The 16,690-nt window shown below is 36.5% G+C and overlaps 2 protein-coding genes across 9 annotated transcripts in view; one reads left to right on the top strand and one right to left on the bottom strand.

The window, feature by feature from the left end:
• Positions 1-9,896, top strand: part of lrch1 (leucine-rich repeats and calponin homology (CH) domain containing 1) — a 50,202-nt gene extending 40,306 nt beyond the window's left edge. For 4 of the 6 annotated variants that reach the window (XM_016513891.1, XM_016513892.1, XM_016513893.1 and 1 more), the window contains 2 exons: positions 881-958; positions 4,883-5,291. In XM_016513891.1, coding sequence (XP_016369377.1) covers positions 881-958; positions 4,883-5,164 — 360 coding nt within the window. In that variant the 3' untranslated portion in view covers positions 5,165-5,291. Of the gene's footprint in view, positions 1-880; positions 959-4,882; positions 5,292-7,503 lie in introns of those variants that run through there. The other 2 variants (XM_016513895.1, XM_016513894.1) reach the window with 1 other exon arrangement.
• A 693-nt stretch (positions 9,897-10,589) lies between these two features.
• On the bottom strand, positions 10,590-14,754 carry LOC107709410 (S-formylglutathione hydrolase-like). Of its 3 annotated transcripts, none has more exons than XM_016513864.1 (9): positions 14,716-14,754; positions 14,217-14,300; positions 14,046-14,134; positions 13,022-13,120; positions 12,436-12,560; positions 12,166-12,285; positions 11,960-12,058; positions 11,243-11,410; positions 10,590-10,861 (listed from the first exon to the last, which is right to left on the bottom strand). In XM_016513864.1, the coding sequence occupies exons 2-9, from the start codon at positions 14,282-14,284 to the stop codon at positions 10,781-10,783; spliced, it is 849 nt and encodes a 282-aa protein (XP_016369350.1). In that variant the 5' UTR covers positions 14,285-14,300; positions 14,716-14,754; the 3' UTR covers positions 10,590-10,780. The 3 variants fall into 3 exon arrangements, with proteins under 3 accessions (XP_016369350.1, XP_016369351.1, XP_016369353.1); XM_016513865.1 differs by having other exon boundaries at positions 14,217-14,295; positions 14,716-14,741; XM_016513867.1 differs by lacking the exon at positions 14,716-14,754 and adding an exon at positions 14,553-14,687 and having other exon boundaries at positions 14,217-14,295.
• Positions 14,755-16,690: the final 1,936 nt, after the last annotated feature.

Raw genomic sequence — 16,690 nt, 5'->3', positions numbered from 1 at the left:
GTTTATTCTAAGCGCACGCACGTCTGCCGCTTTAAATTCTCGAGCTCGTTACAGCAGGATGGATTCTGATTGGCTGTCAATTTTTTTATCGTTCATCAGCTGGAGAAAAATCGTTTTGAAAGTGATTCCAACGATATCGTTTCTCTTTGTCTTTATCGTTATAGTAGGTGTGGACTCTGCTATTCTTTAATATTGAGAACGATTTTTAGAACTATATCTTTATCTTTATAGTTATCGTCCTTGGTGTGAACGGGCCTTTATATTGTGAAATACTATTATTTAAAATAATTGTAAATTGTATCATTTTTAAAAACTTTTCTATTTGAACATGTTTTAAAGGGGTCATTGACTGCCTCTATTTTTTATTTTGTACTGTTCTCTGAGGTCCACTTATAATGTTATCAAGATTTTTACATCAAAAAACATCATTTAGAAGTAATAGGCTATTTTCTGTCCTGTTTTTGACCCCCCTCATCAGAATGCTATGTTTGAATAGGCGTGGCGAGGCGTGGCCCACTGCTATGATTGGCTAACAGTTGTGTGTTTGACAGTCTATGTCCTTCACAGATTGATGCTGCCATTTGGGTTAAAAATACATAAATACTCAGTACATATCAATCAAACGATATGTGAAAAGATCATTTTGGTTTCTCAGTTCATGAGCCCCTTCAGTTGTATTTTATTCATGTAATGGCAAAAAACTTTTGATCAGTTTAATGCGTCCTTGATGAATAAAAAAAAAAAATTAATTTCCTTAAAAAAAAAAACCTTTGAATGATAGTGCATGTGTTTGTTAGCCTGAAGTTTGTTAACCTGTTTTTTTCTCTCTCTCTCTTTATCTCTTTTTTGACATCTGTATATGGATACGTTACACCTTCAGCCCAAGCTTAGCATGGCTAAATGTCGCAGAAATGTTGAAAACTTTTTGGACGCCTGCAGGAAAATGGGAGTCCCTGAGGTGAATATTTCATTTTTTTTTTTTATGCCAAATGAACTAGATCTGTTTCTCAAGGGCCACTGTTTGTACAGGTTTTGCTTTACTAGTCTATTATGTGCAGTCCTAAACTAAAAACATTATTTACTGCTATTGGTGGTCAATAAGAACAATTTATCATACTGTTGTTGTCCGGGTTATTATTTATTTTAAATATATTATAATAATGTGACCTTGACAAACATTGTCTGACAGTTTCGGTCTTTCCCCATATTTCCTACATAGAATAATACTTTGCGGTATTAGCGCCAATTGAGCTGTTTTGCATTTAAGGCAATTTCTACTTGTTCTTATCCGGTGAAAGATTCCCTGTAAAGCTGATTCTCAGTCTCAGTGAAGTGTACTACTAATGGGGATTTCCACCGAATTTCCTGTTTAATTTAGAATCTGAATCCCAGTCTGGAAAACCTGTCCGGTTAGTTTCAATGAGTTTTTCTGACAATAAACCTGTACACACAGGGTTCCTTGAAAACAAATTCTGGTAAAATACATGTTATTACTTGACTGATTTTGTTCATTAGCCACCCCTAATCTGATTGGTTGAAGCAGCGGAGATTGCCTCACACTGCTCTCTGATCAGTCACGTCCTTGAAAACGTTTTGGAGACATTTCTGCCTTGTTTATCAGCTTCAAGAAACTTCTGGACCTTCTCTGGTCAATAGATGTTGGGAAAACTGATCATAGAACAGCATTTAAAGGCACTTTCTTCATATAACCCTACTAGAGCTGCATCATGGCGTTGTATTAAGATGTTATCATCATGGCTTTAGGCTTCATCATCCATTTCTAGGGCTCCATTCCATCCTGTTAATGGCTCCATTCCATCCTGTTAATGGCTCTGACCTGCTCTCTGATAAATGATCATGTTTCCTTGAACTGTGACAGAGAATTGCAGTGTACTGATAAACAGACAACGGAACATAACATATGAGTGGAAAGAATTTCTGTGTAAATTGTTCATGAAACCATTATTTCATCAGTTCAGTGTGACAATTTGCGTAATATATTGTCCTATCCAGATAAAGCTAGAAGCAATTACAGCTATCACGTCCATGAAAATCTTTGTATGTCTTAACTAGCCACAACGAGCACAATGTCCACGTTCCCTTGAAACATGGACGAAATGTTTGTTGTCGATATGATGGATCTCTTTTTGTGTGCAGGAATCAAGTGAGGGTTGTTGGTCAATTGCATAAACTGTTTAGACTAGTCTTAAAAAGTTAGTCATCTAATTTTTTTTCTTCATAACTTTTTTAATTCAGTTTGTATAGTACTCAAAAATTGTCTGTTTTATGTATTAGGGTCTGAGATGTGGGAATGGTGAAGAGAGAGGGCAAAAAATTTTGCATTTTAGGTCAGCATTGCCGTCTAATCAGCCAATATTGTCTTAAATAGACATAGCACTGCTTAGCACTTCATCTTTTATAACATGGGATTTTGACCAAATATATTCAATCTTGATTTTTGTCAAATGTTGCAACAGGATGTTAATTTTTTTTCTTTTTATTGTTTTGGACATATAATGTAATACAAATATTTAAAATGACCTTAAAGTAACTACAAATGAGCAAATATCTTTAAAATAAATTCTGTGTGGAGCATGCCCCCGATCCGCGCAATGTTCTCACCTTTCTTTGCATCTCTGTTTGCTGGTTAGGTATGATTTGAAGCATGGCTGCTGGTTTAAGCTGGTCCTTAGCTGGTCATGAGCTGGTTTAAGCTGGTCATGTGCTGGTTTAAGCTGGTCCTTAAATACAGCATATGCTTAGGTATGTTTTGAAGCATGGCTGCTGGTTTGAGCTGGTTTAAGATGGTCCTTAGCTGGTCATGTGCTGGTCCTAAGCTGATCCTGAGCAGGAACTAGTTGCTTAGGATCAGCACATGACCAGCTAAGAACCAGCTCAAATCAGCAGCCACGTTTCAAAACATACCTAACCAGCAAATGCTGTTTTTTCAACAGGGATCAATAGCCTTTCTAGAAGGAACCCAGATGTTGTCTTCTGCTTTACGGGTTGAGCTTGGTCCAAGCCATTTATAACAGGCTGTTCTGATTAGCGTGTTGTACAGGAAGCTTTTAGTTGTCATAGCTTGTGTCTGTAGTAGCAGCAGCTACTACGAGTCTGCATGGCAGCTAGTTTTGTCACCATTTGTCTTGTGTTTGCTATCCTGATAGCTGATATTTATCAAGCTAGTTTATTCTGTTAGCGTGTTTAGGGCTAATGTGGCAGGCCTTGTTTGTTCGGTAACTTCTGGTTTATATCATTGCCTTGTTTATCAACTTAGTCTAGTTGGTGAGTTATGCAACAGTCTAGCTTGACCTGCTCTGCTCTTTACTGGTTTTGCAGCTCTCTTGCTTTGTATCATTTTTAACGGCTGTAGCTTGACTTGTGCCTGGCATACGCTCACTACTGCACATCCGCTAAGCACCATGTCACCTGTGCACCTGCTAACAGCATCTGCCCCAGCACACCTCACACCAGCCACAGCTGCCTCCTGAACGAGAGACAATGACTGACGGTGTTCAACCTCACTGACAGAAAACTCTTTTTCAGAAGGCAGTAAGAGGGTCGTTCTCAGAAAATGATGCCATTTGTGCTTGAAAGTCTGAGGGTTTGTGTTTTCACTTCATTTTATAGGGTTAAAAATATGATTTAGGGGGGAAAAAAAAGAAAAAAATTATTTAATGAAAACAGTCATTCATTAAAAATAAGTCACACTTTATTTGTTACTAAGATTAGATGACCACGTTCAGGTTATTAGTCAATATTAGTTCAATGGCCAATTTTTTAATGATCACAGAAAGTTTATAATGTATACACTTGTAATTTGTACACATTCAGATACCATATTATTATATACGCTACCATTTAAATGTTTAGGGTCAGTAAGATTTTTTTAAAGAAATGTATTCAGCAAGTATGCATTAAATGTATCAAAAGTGACAGTAAAGACATTTATAATGTTGCTGTTCTTTTGACATTTCTATTCATCAAAGAATCCAGAAAAAAAAACATTTGGTTTCCACAAAAATATTAAGCAGCACAACTGTATTCAACACTGATAATAAGAAATGTTTCTTAAGCACCGAATCAGCACATTAGAGTGATTGCTGAAGCAAAACAAAAGTATTTGCACCACACCACATTATTTAGACAATATTCTTGTTCTTGGTCTTGTCCTTTCTTGTCCTATTTTCTTTAAAAAAAAAAAGAATGACTGTTTTTGTTTCTATAAAATAGATGAATTATTGAGATTGGCAAAACTTATGTGTGTGAACAAATAATTGAAAACCTGTAATATACACTTACCTCGGTTTGAACCATCTGGTCAACAAAGACACAAATATTATTATTTCATTTCCTTAAATATGTCAGCAATATTTTTTATAAAGAGGGAAGGTGTAACTGGTTGACCAGAATACTGTATAACTCATGTATTGGTGATGAACGAGGACATTTAATTGACTGATGTTTTGATGAAAAACACTTTTTAAAAAAGTTAATAAAATACTTCAAATTTAAATTGTCTCAGTATACGCTAAATCGAGTGTAACTTTAAACAATGCGACTTCAGTATCTTAACTACATTATCAGTAAAGTAATCATGGGAACACATATTTATTACACAACTGGAACCGTTTCCTGAGAATGATCCACAATTCTTGCCGTTTGTTGAGCTCATTTTACCTTTGACCTTTATCACTGTCTAATCACCTTTCTTATCTTTCTCTGGTGCCGGACGGATGATCTCTCCTTTTCTCATTTCCCTTCTTATTTGCTTTTGTTCTCCCTTTGTTTCTTTCTCCATCCATTCCTCATTATAAATCCATTCTCTTCTCCTCTTCCTGGTTCTCTTTGTCATCCCCTCCATGTTTTTAATCTCTCTCAGTCCTCTCTCTGTTCGGCTTATGACGTTCTGCAGTTTAACCTGCGTCCGCTCTGGGCCGTGGTCGCAGCCTTGCTCATGGTGGAGAGCACAGGAACAAGGCAGAAGGAAGGAAAGGTGGAGAGTGGCAGGGAGAAAGAGACAGAGGTCAAGAAGCTTATCCCCGAGTCCACTCAGACTCCACCCCCTTCCTGGCAAATATGGGATCTGATTGGCTCAAGTCTGCTGCACGTTTTCTGTCTGGTGATGCTGTTTGTGGCCTACAGCTGGAGCGAATTTAAATAACATACATGAACTAAAAACACACAAGTAACACATATCATTTACTGGTCCTTGAAAGCACATTGAACAGTTGGCCTCACTTAAACGAATAGTTCACCCAAAAATGGAAATTCTGTCATCATGTACTCACCCTCAAGTTGTTCCAAAGCTGTATGAGTTTCTTTCTTTTGTCTTTTGTGGAACATAAAAGAAGATATTTTGAGGAATGTGGTCTCCACTGATTTCCATAGTATGGAAATAGTTCCATAGTTTCTATAGTATTGTTTTCCATACTGTGGAAGTCAATAGAGACCAACTCCAACTCTTAAGTAAATGATGACAGAATTTTCATTTTTGCGTGAACTATCCCTTAAAATGAGCACAGCCTGGATGAAAAATATGTGTCCGTCAGTTGGAGCACATTTAGTTGTATGTTTGATGGATAGTTTCATATGTTTGACCAACCCTTACATCTTGACTTACATACGTAACACCAAACAAAACACCATTTTTGTTAGAACAACATGTGCTCCAGGAAGAGATTTAAATGTTTTCATGTTTGAGTAAGTGTTATTTATTAGTTGGTGAATAACATATTTATTAATCCTTGCAAAATGCTAAGGAAGCCTTCTTTAATCAGACTTTTTACAAACATTTACGCAGGAGGTGCACTGAGCACTTTAATAAGGAATGACGAATGGCCACATTCTCACTCACTTCCACCTCTGTACAAAACTTGTTTCAGAAAGTTCAATTTCAGCAGTCATAATGCTGAATTTTGTTGGATATTGCATATATAAACAATAGAATTGGTATATTTATTAGCATCTGCATGACAAAACAAAAATAATACAAACGGATATGGAGGTCTTGCCTCATGCCAGTCATGCCAGTGATCAGCAATATATCTACAGGAATCAAGCGCACATTTGGTCTGCTTCACAGAAACAATTTGCAGATAATAAATCAGGACACTCGAGTTAGTGAAGGCCCAGATGCCATTAAAGCAAAATGATAGCTCTGCTTTGCACAAAAGTCTTGTACGGTGAGGTTAAATCTGTGATTAAAAACATTTAATCATTAGCATAAGGGCTAATTTATCTGTTGGATGTAAAAAGCAACTACTTTTGGTTAAGAGTGTTTTTAAGAGCATGATGTGTTGTTGTTTAGATTGGGAATTATTAAATATCCTGCACAGTCATTGTAAATGATTGCATTGTTATTTTACCCAAAACGCCATCTATAGGATGAAATAGGACTAATGAATTGTTGGTTTAATTTCCTGTTCATTAGTAAAACAGAATGACAAACAGAGTGAACCAAATCTATATTTTAATTAATTTTATAAGCCACAGTCCACAGCGATGTGACTAACCCGAATTGAACAATGAGGAATAAAAGAATAAAATGAAATCTAATTCAGTGATCTGTAATAGAGGCCGAGGTGGGTTTTTAAATTATGAAATATCAGATTAACGCAATTTTAATAATTGAGTTATCCGTGTAGTGGTTGCATGTAATTTACTGCTGTGAAGGTCTGAGGTGGAGAACGGGTCTCTTCTGTTTGGATCCTCTGATTCTATTCTAGGTTCCGATCTTTATCTCACATAATAGAATGACCTCGTTTATCTCATCACAGATAAAAGAAATCTTTAAAGGGAGCCATTAGTAAATGAGCAGACAGCGATGTCACTGAGGCCTCTTGACATCACTTCCTCAAACTACAGAATACTTTGAACCTTATCGGCGTGATCACAGCAGTTATAATTGGCATTGCTTTCATCATCCAGTTTGACAAAAATAAATGCAGTATTGACTGTTCAGGACTTTTTGTTCGGTATCATTTCCCAGTTATTTGTAAAAAAGCTGCAAGATGCAAAAAAGTGTTTGTATTGCTTAAATTAGATTGCGTGGGTTCCTCTGACGGTTCAGCTGCTTCTGTTTGTTCAGCTCTAGACTTCTTGAATAGTGTTCAGTGCTGCTGCTAGTGGACTTTGTAAGGCTTTGTGGATTTTATGACCCTGTAAATGAAAAGGAATAAATGTACAGTTTGGGTTGTTTTTCTCATCTTTGTGTTTCTTTAAGACATTTTTTTTAACTTTTTAGTTCATTTTTAAGACAATAGACCACAGTTCAAATGTTTGGGGTCAGCATTTTTTTTTTTTTTTGATTGTTTGCGTGACTGATATCGCATTTGGCATCACTGCTAAACAAGGTGAGTCTCTATTAGTTTCACTGAATTCAGTAACAAGAGCATTCAGTTTTAATGAATTGTGTATAATAAATTCTGTTTTCCATGACTGTGTCTCTTTCTTCTCTGACATGACACTTTGTTTGTCCTCTTTGTGAATCTCTTTTTCCAGGATAAGTTATGTCTGCCACATCATATTCTGGAGGAGAAGGGCCTGATTAAAGTTGGCATCACTGTCCAAGCTTTGCTGGATGAGACTTCGGCCAGTGAGACACTCGTCACATGAGTCGCACAAACACATGCAGGTCTCGGTGACACACACACACACACACACACACACACACACACACACACTAATACCGCCAGACGATCTTTGAGAAATTCCCTGGACCGTGTCCATTTATTTCTAATAGAACAGGTGATCCTCAGCTTGCAGGTATATGCTCATGTTTTCCTCATTTTCTTTACTTTATTATTTAGTACTGTTATCTGATCACTGTTGGCCAGGCCATAGTCGTATTAGCCAAATTAGCTCTAAACTAGCTTGAGATAAGAAATTGCTTTATTTAAAATACATTTATTTATTAAACAGTTGAGTGATATACAGAACTGTGCACAATTCCTGATGGTTTTTATATATACATCTACCGATATGATATTTGTGTTGGGCCTTTAGTGATCTAGATTTAAAACACTCGTCCTCCCAGAGTCCTTCGACTGTTTTTGTAACCACTTTTGAACTTGTTTTTGGGAGACGTTGATGTTTTGTCTCAGGGGAGGTGTGACCTCGCTATAGTTTCTTAGTCTCTGCTCTGCTTACCTGTCGGTCAGGTATGATTTCACTAAAAGAGTATGTTTGAGTGTGTGGACAGTAGAAAACAACATACCTGACATTGGTTTTCATTTGTTTATGTGTGATTGATATCTTGAGGAAAGTATTTGTTTTGTGAGAGTGAGAGAACGAGAGCACATGTTGGCACTTTTTGTATGTTTGTGTGTTAAAGGACTTTTTTTTTTTTTACTTGTGCGTATTTGTCTGATGTCCAAAGCTTCAGCTCCTCACAGATTCAGCCATGAAACAGACCAAAACATCTGAAGCTGATATCTCACTGGAGATTATTTGACAGTTGCCAAAATTATTTTCATATATCAAACAGATTTACAAACATAATCATTTTATAGTTTCTTAAATGCATTTTTAAAACAAGAGTTTTGTTTTTGTAGAAGGATTTGTTATGTGATATTGGCGTGTGAACGTGTAAAATGTACAGAACGTTTATATTTGATGTGCTTATTTTAATATGTTTGATTTGGTGTTTATTTTACTTAAATCTAAAGCACAATTTATTTTATTAATGTGAACTGACAGGGGGAAAACAGCTTTATTATCTTCTAGGTTCTTATATGAAAGCAGTTATAACACTTCCATATGGAATTTCAGAGACTGTTGGCTGTAGTTATTTATTCATGACAATAATTTACATGCATTCAGTACAAATACAACACATTTACTAAGGATTATCTCTGTACTGTAATTGCCAACAAAAACATATTATCTGCTCTTAAAACTTAATGCACATTATTATACTGTAGCAAATATTAGGGACAAAAATCTGGCCAGAAGCTTTAAATTGCTGCATCATGGGTTAAAATGCTATCCTAATAATACTCGTACAACTTCCTAGATTTTTTTACACCATAAACCTATCATAATTTGATTAAAACAAATGGAAACAAAATGAAGGTGTGGATCAGAAAATGTAATTTTAGAGACATTTGAACAGGATAGCACTTAGATTGTGGTCTTTGATGGTAGCTTTACATGGTATTTTACAAACCTTTAATGTTGCGCTTTTTTTAAATTCATGCATAGTTTAGAAAGTAGTCACATCCTATAAATTCACTGCTGTATCTTTTAAGAAATTCTGTTCTTAGGGTAGTCCTCAAAGATTAAAAACACTGATTTGAGGTTTATTGATTATATTCAAGTACAGTATCAACATCTCTGCTACAGTGGGCAGGTTGTGCATCATTACTGTACTGTCAACATTCCCCACCACTTCACAGAAAGAGTAGTGAAACTAGGCCTACTTCACACACACTAGATAGAGGTTGAAATGCAGATTTGATTTTGAAATGACAGTGTTTTGCACTTTATGTATTTGGGTCTTTTTGGCAACTGGCAAATAGTATTATGCATGGTATTTATATTACAGTATTTGGAGAAAATATCAGCTGATCAGATCACTGTGTTTGATAAATCACTTTAAAATGGGATACAAATCTTTAACTGCTGAATGTTATGTGGCTATTTTGTCTACTTCTTTGTATAAGGAGAAAAGGCTTGTACTAAACAGTTTTGTACTTTAATTTTATAAATAGGAATTATTTTTCCATGTCTTTTCAGTGTTTGGGATTTTTCCCCTTTGTAATTCTGTGAACTTTAAGAGCATGTACAGTAATGTTTTTGGGAAACGCATGCATGTCATTCCACCTTTTGCCTTAACCTCTGTAAATAAGGTTTATTTGTACCAACTTCTACCAGTAAATACTTTCACCTCCAAAGACTATTTTGTTTCTTAATTTTCAAGGTACTGTAGCCATGACGATAACGGTGTTTTTTGCCAAACGACATTGATCAGATGTCTGAACCATTTAGCCTGCTTTTAGTGTGAAATGAGTGCTTGTTAATAACATGCAGAATAATTGTGCACATATGAGTCGTTCACAGAATGAATTTAAACAAATCCAGAAGGAAATCCAATCATTCACTGCAGAACAACAAATACAAAATCGCAACCAAATGCCTTTATTTAAAGAAATGTAAATGTGTCGACACTTAAAGGGTTAGTTCACCCCAAAATGAAAATTCTGTCATTAATTACTCACCCTCATGTCGTTCCAAACCCGTAAGACCTTCGTTCATCTTCGGAACACAAATTAAATTATTTTTGATTAAATGTGAGAGCTCCAGACCCTGCATAGACAGCAACGCAACTGTAATGTTCCCAGGTCCAGAAACGTAGTAAGGACATCGGTAAAACAGTCCATGTGACATCAGTGGCTCAACTTCAGTTTTGCGAAGCTACAAGAATACTTTTTGAGCGCAAAGAAAACAAAAATAACAATTTATTTAACAATTCTTCTCCCCCGAGTAACGTCTTCCGCCATTTTGGAGAGTACCCAAGAGCGTAATCGACGTAATCAGTGTTGTTTACGTTCGGGGGAGAAAGCGCGTGCATGAACGTAATCGTGAACTAACCCTTTAAACACCACCCTATTAGTTCTGCATAAGAAAATACAGAGAGTGGCACTGCAATTTGAGGGATAGTGTGAACCAGTCAGGACATGGCTGTGATGTCATTTCCAGCTGTGTAGATCCTGTAGGTGTTGTTATGATCTGAAAGGCACAAGGGCTGGTTGCCATACTCATGACATGACGCACAGTTTCAGGCATTCAGATATTTGGCATGGTGCTTGATGTGGTCGATGATGAAGGAGAAGATGAAATAGTAGCTGTGATCATAACCCTGATAGAGCAAATGAAAAACAAGATGGAACCAAAGAAAGCGGAGTTTTTCTTAAAATATATACACCATTATAATGGAAAATCATTTTAAATATTCCAAGTCAATGTATTAAAATCTAAAGGCCTGACCAAGCATCAGTCTGAGACCAAGTGAAAATGCTTCCATTTCTTTACCATTTAAATATAAAAAAAATTAATACAAATATTCAGCATTATAATTTTAGTGAACAAAAAATACACACATTTTTGAATTTTCTGGTATGTGCCCATAAAATGCTGAGGCATGTGACTCTCAGCACTAAACATCAAGGTCCTAATATAATTAACTAGATTTCCCTTCATACAGTTCCTCTTATTCATCATGGGTTGGTTCAGTACTGACCTGCTGAAGGCGGAAAACAACAGGAATTTTCTGCTTGGAACAGGCAGCGATCAGATTGTCAGGAAGCAGCTGACTGGAAGACAAGAACTGGTCATCACGGCCTTGATCAATCAGAATATCAAGCTCAGGACCGGAATATGATTCAGCCAATACAGTAGCATCATACAACTGTGGAGATGACAGAGGAAGACCATTAAGACAAAGGGATTCCTGATGCTGGACAATGTGGGTGTTAAGGTAAAAAAATAAAAGTTCATTTGATTAAGAAAAAAAATGATCACACACTGCTATACACTTCCACAGTTTGGGGTTAGTATGATTTTTAATGTCTTTGAATTGAAAGAAGACTCTTACTCACCAAGACTGCATTTATTTGATCATAAATAGTTAAAAACAGTAATATTGTGAAATATCATTACAATTTAACAGTTTCTTATTTGAATCAATTTTAAAATGTATTCCCGTGGTGGTAAAGCTGGATTTTCAGCATCATTACTCCAGTCTTCAGTGTCACATGATACTTCAGAAATCATTCTAATATGCAGTTGTTGTATTCCAGAAACATTCCTTATTATCAATGTTGAAAGGTTGAGTTACTTTTGTAGCACTGTGCATGTCTTTACTTTTGACCAATATTCTTACTGAAATAATGCTTTTTTTTTTTCTTCCCCCATTTCTGACCCCAAACTTAAGAATACACATATTATCATCTCTCACCTCCCAGGTGGACTTGTCAGGTCCAAGATAGCCAGAAAAAGCTTTCTGTCCCCATGCACATTGTATAGGGTTACAGATGGGCGCAAACGCTGACACAGACTGAAACGGGCACATGTGAAAAGAAATGAAAAATTAATTTTCAATATTTGAATTGCAAAAACAACTAAATGATGAAGCAGTCTATGTAATGTCAAGTATATACATGCCTTATATTTCCCAGGATTCTTCAGTGCACAAATGAGAGCTCCGTGGCCCCCCATGGAGTGACCAGAGATGGACATCTTCTCCGGATCAGCAGGAAAGTTAGAATTAATCAGCCGTGGGAGCTGAGAACATGAGAAAGGTGATGAAGCCGTTGAGTGCAAAAGCCAATGTTTAATATTTAATTGTAAAAGTCTTCATATAAGTACTTATTAGAGTATCACTTTGTTATTCTAGTGACTAACAAGACTTTGGAGCATATAAAGTACACACACCTCCTCAGTGACATACGAGTACATGCGGTAGTTGGTCTTCCAGGGCTCCTGGGTGGCATTGACGTAAAATCCTGCACCTGTCCCAAAGTCCCAGCTCTCATCCTCTCCTTCAATGTTACAGCCACCTGACCAGAGCAGAATCATCCTTTTCTGAGCATGTGCTTTTGTGTTAATAAGGCTATATTAGCATTGGTTGGCTAAAATATTTCTGATCATGACAATAACAAGTGGTTTATCAATATCTTACTGCGACACTACAGACTTGTATGGTTTAATAATAATTCACATTGGATTTATGCTTTAATTGGCGTTTTACCAAGCAGTGGAATGACTGCCTGGTGGGAAACTCTAGCCCCTGACCTAAACTGGGAAGTCACAATACTATTTGATCCTCAGGGGAGACTCTTAATTGTTTATCTATATGTTGCAGTAATGTACTGACCTCCCAAGGGATCTCAGTATCCATAATTATTATATTTTGGCCCATGTATCTCTGGGATTAGGCTGAGCAGAAGTCATAGTAATAGGGTGTAATCTCTCCAGAGATGGACCGGCAAGACTGTAAACTAAATGTTGAGATGTTTACGTGGACTGGTGTCTGGAGCTACGATGATGATCCCATGTTCAGAAGCCGCCTGCTGACTCCCTGCCTTAGTGATGAAGTTTTGCTCTGTGCATGTCAATCCTGCAAAACACAGTGGATGGTTCAATATATTTTAAAGTGCATTACTGGTTGTGTATATAATGAATATTGGCTCTTTGACAAATTGCTTTTATTTCTCTGGATAAAAGTGTCTGCTGGTTGCATAAATGTGACCCTGGACTACAAATCCAGTCATGAGGGTAAATTTTTTGAAAGATTTATACATCATCTGAAAGTCGAATAAATAAGATTTCCATTGATGTATGGTCTGTTAGGATAGGACAATTTGTGGCCGAGATACAACTATTTGAAAATCTGGAATCTGAGGGTGCAAAAAAATCAAAATATTGAGAAAATCGCCTTTAAAGTTGTCCAAATGAAGTTCTTAGCAATGCATATTACTAATCAAAAATTAAGTTAGATATATTTACAGTAGGAAATGTACAAACTATCTTCATGGAACATGATCTTTACTTAATATCCTAAGGATTTTCGCCATAAAAAAAATTATAATCAATTTGTATTAATAATAGTAATAGTAATATTGACCATGTTGGCTATTGCTACAAATATACCTGTGCTACTTATGACTGGTTTTGTGCTCCAGGGTCACAAATGTAAATACACATACCCCCAGTTTCACAGGCAAGGCTTAAGCCTAGTACCAGACTAAAATGCATGTCTGGGCTGTTTTACCTGAAAGAAACTTGCACTGACATTAAAATATGTCAGTGCCATTGTTTTGTCTCAAGATGCACACAAGTAATGTTATTTTCTAAGGCACGTTTATAAAAGATACTTAAATATCCTAATTGAACTATGGCCTAATCCTGGATTAACCTAAACCCTGTCTGTAAAACCAGGCCTTAGACATATAACTAAGTAAGCTTAGTATACTTCAGTATGCAGTATACAGAAATAGTAGCTCGACTCGTTCACTCAAGAGAAACGAAATGAATTCAAGCACCTGAAAGCCAATATAACACTGGGCATTTGGAGCTCTCAGCCTTGGGAGGAAGGTAAATGGCGAACTTCATTTTGCATTTTAACTCGGAGCTGGAAACAGAGTTTTTGTTAAGAGCAGTAACGTTAGGTGAATATTCATTCAGGCGTTTTAATGAAGCCTACAGTCTCTTACCTGTCATGCTCGAACACTTTCTGATATCCATCGCAGCACTTATTAGAAGAAACTTGCGTTAATGCCATTGCACCGTTTACTGTGCTGAGAAATATCAAAGTTTGAGTTATGAAATATCATATTTCAGAATCACTCTTCACTCGCATACAGACATATGCACAAACATTACTTCATGATTTGACTTTGGTACATAAAGGGTGATATTTTAATTCACTTTTATGTATCTGAACACCATTTAAAGCTTGTTAACTAATTTCTTTTAAAAGATTCATTTCAACACTCTGGACTCGTGGAGTCTGCGCATGCGCACTGGAATAACTGGCCTGCCAAACTCACAGCACCGCTTGCAGGATCTGCAGAAAACGACCCAAAGAAGCGCCTCAGGACGTTTGAAATAATGCCAAAACTTTCGCTAAAGAAAGTTACGTTTTATTTAGCTCCCGTGTAACACTATCTTTCATGCAAGATAACGGGCTGGATATTATTTTGTAGCACTTACCGCTGCAGCTACAGGATCCAGAGTTCAGTGAGACGTCGGCGTAAGACGTAAAGTCACGCCCTCTTACGTTTTTCGTATAGTCTGTGCTTCTACGTTTTGGACAAAGAGGGGCGCTCGAGAGATATGTTTGTTTAGTTTGAAAGAGTATTGACTGAACCTGGTAGTGTGCGCATTTCAATTTATACTTGCAGTTAACTATAGCTATAATTGTGATCATGAAATTAGCCAGTTTATTTTTCAGAAGTCAGAATTAATTAAATGTAAATGTCACGTGTATTGGACAGTGATCCATAATTTATTGAAAAGTAACATATTTGTACTCTAGAAACATGACACTGGTCTTCAAGATGCATATAAGCACCCTCTGACTATGTTCTATTTTAAATCTGAGGCTGAAAGCACTAAAACGCATCTCACAGAGAACTGTTCTCAGAACAGTCAGAGAACAGTGAGCCAAACAACCATTTTCAAGTGCTATTGGTAGAGAGAAAGTTGTTCCTCAGGGTTACATTTTGTGTAATACAAACATTTGAGTAATTTTTGCAGCACATCTGCTCCTTAGATCACATAATTTAGTTGGAAATGGATATGATAATTCTCTCTCTTTCTGTATAGGCTACACACATGTACACTTGCCACTGAAAATGATTAAACACTCTTGTACTTTATGACATAATGCACTTTGTGAATAACATTGTCAACAGAGGCCAAAAGAGGCAGTCCTGGATAATGATGTATATAGTTAGTCAAGATTAAATTAGAACTTGATGGTTATGTTGTACCAGTGGTGCATACAAACGAGTCAATATTAAGACTGTTTTGGACACTTTGTCATTTATAGTGCAGGACGTGCAGCTGCAAATGATATATCAGTGCTCTGCCTAACGGTGTAATATTGCAGATAACATTACATCAGTTACGATAACGCTTTTGGCTCTACTAAAATCTTAATTTGTCTTTCACATGACACCATCTAATTTCCCATGAAATCAAATTGTTTGTCATCAAATGCCCTAGCCGTATTGACTCGCTTATCCTTATGGGCTGTTAATGAACTTTATTCTTTTGGTGTCCTTCACTTGAAACCGACTTCTGTTTCAGTCCCCTTAAGTACTGCCATCATTTATAAACCACTCCGCATGATCCAGCGCCTACTTCCACTGAACTGCATGCTAAATGTGATGCGGATGAAATGACAAACTACATTGAAACATGTCACGATGAGCATCGCAAAACAATAAGCACGTCCTTTCTAAAAACGAAATAAACAGTAATGACCACATACGGAAGAAAATACATTACTGTCCCCTTGTTAAAGACAAATCATAGGCTGTCGGAAAGAATGGAATGCATACTTAATTTAACTGCAAAAACACAGTGTACTGAAGAACAGGAAAAACACAATCAATCTCTCTCCATCAGCCATCTGTAAAGGCATTTTACCTTCAACATTTTTTTTTATTGTTTCCCTAACAGAGACCACAAAACATTTAAGCGAAGTATTTTGCTTTATCTGGTAGCAGCTAGAGTAATCATTTGAACAATTATAATTTTCCAGCATTCTAATATTTCCAAATATGCACTGTTGGGTGTATGTAAGCTTGTTTCTGTCACAGGATAAAAATAAATACATTTTAAAAAGTAATTGTGACTTTTCATCTCACAATTCTGACATTTTCTTGTAATTCTTAGAATGAAAGTCTGAATTGTGACAACAACAACAAAAAAGTGAAGTTATGCGCAACAAACTTACATATTCTGTAAAACAGGTTGCGTCGCTTCCGGTTCAGGTCATTTGTATGTGCTTTGTTAAAGGTTTTACTCAAGATACCTTAAAAGGAGCATCACATTTTTGGTCAAATTAAAAAAAGACATAGTACACTTCAAATACTCATATGATTCACTTATTTAACCCCCCAAAAAACAAAGTGGATACTCCATGCACTTGAATGGCAAGCTTTCCTTACACTCCAAT

This window comes from Sinocyclocheilus rhinocerous, unplaced genomic scaffold (genome assembly GCF_001515625.1).
Source record: "Sinocyclocheilus rhinocerous isolate Xijiao unplaced genomic scaffold, SAMN03320098_v1.1 scaffold416, whole genome shotgun sequence".
NCBI lineage: Eukaryota > Metazoa > Chordata > Actinopteri > Cypriniformes > Cyprinidae > Sinocyclocheilus > Sinocyclocheilus rhinocerous.
Note: the sequence above shows the minus strand (reverse complement) of the source record. Positions and strands in the feature narration are given on the sequence as shown.

What these genes read in the sequence shown, in the direction of transcription:
- LOC107709410 (XM_016513864.1), bottom strand. Translation starts at nt 14,284, where the DNA reads ATGGCATTAACGCAAGTTTCTTCTAATAAGTGCTGCGATGGATATCAG. An exon ending in CTGACAAGTCCACCTGGGAG is followed by an intron (nt 11,411 to 11,959) that starts GTGAGAGATGAT and finishes TCATCTCCACAG; the next exon opens with TTGTATGATGCTACTGTATT. An exon ending in TTGTTTTCCGCCTTCAGCAG is followed by an intron (nt 10,862 to 11,242) that starts GTCAGTACTGAA and finishes TTGCTCTATCAG; the next exon opens with GGTTATGATCACAGCTACTA.